This window comes from Trichinella spiralis, assembly GCF_000181795.1.
Source record: "Trichinella spiralis strain ISS 195 chromosome Unknown Scfld5062, whole genome shotgun sequence".
Classification (NCBI taxonomy): domain Eukaryota; kingdom Metazoa; phylum Nematoda; class Enoplea; order Trichinellida; family Trichinellidae; genus Trichinella; species Trichinella spiralis.
The window spans coordinates 1-781 of NW_003532001.1; the positions used below are offsets into that span (position 1 = coordinate 1).

Consider the following 781-nt stretch of genomic DNA (forward strand, 5'->3'; position numbering starts at 1 on the left):
CAAATTCAGAGACTTTGTTCGTCATCCTCCCGCTACATATAACTACTTAAGGATAAAGGCATTCCTGGCGAACATTATTGGCATTTGTCAGAGCGAACAATGCTTAAATATGATTGCATGATGAAGCACCGTCCCAGCTGTTGAATGATATGCTGGTCTTGCTGTTCGGTTACGAACCATGTATCTTATTCCGGTAAATATTTTTGAAACAAATGTAAACTGACTTCTTTCTGCTACAATCCAGCATCAAATTCAAAGACTCCTGACAGTAGGCATTTCATGGTCATATGGTGCGGCATAAAAACCAAGAAAATATGGGCCCAAAACACTTTGACTACTTGGTCAGAGTTGTTCACTCGCCAGCGCAGTCCATTGACTTCAAAATTTCCTGTGAAAGGCAACCACGCCAAGTGAAGCATTTAGCAGCATAATTCATCAAGTTACATTCCTCATAAATACTAATTAATACGCTAAATTTAAGTCAAGATTGCTGGCAGTAAGCAATCACCGCTTCTCCTCGTTCAAGCGTTGGAGTGTCAGAGGCTTCCCCACAATAAATGCGCTACGTCTACTCAGAGTAACAACATCTTATGGACAGCGCATAGCGGTGAACGTAAGCCGACGAAGAGGGAAGCGAGACAGTTGTTCACAAGAAATGAGTACGTGAAAACAATTCTGACATGCTCACAGCTCATGTCATCCTGATGTAGACGCCTCGCTTTCAATGAACAGTTCATATATTCAGTTATGAAATCATTGCTAGCCCGCCTTACGCTTAATC

At 41.9% G+C, this 781-nt stretch overlaps 1 protein-coding gene across 1 annotated transcript; it reads left to right on the forward strand.

Annotated features, from left to right (window-relative positions):
• The first annotated feature begins 314 nt into the window (after positions 1-314).
• Positions 315-705, forward strand: Tsp_13568 (conserved hypothetical protein). The gene is made up of 2 exons (XM_003366981.1): positions 315-410; positions 487-705. Exons 1-2 carry the CDS (start codon positions 315-317, stop codon positions 703-705), a joined length of 315 nt encoding a protein of 104 aa, XP_003367029.1.
• Positions 706-781: the final 76 nt, after the last annotated feature.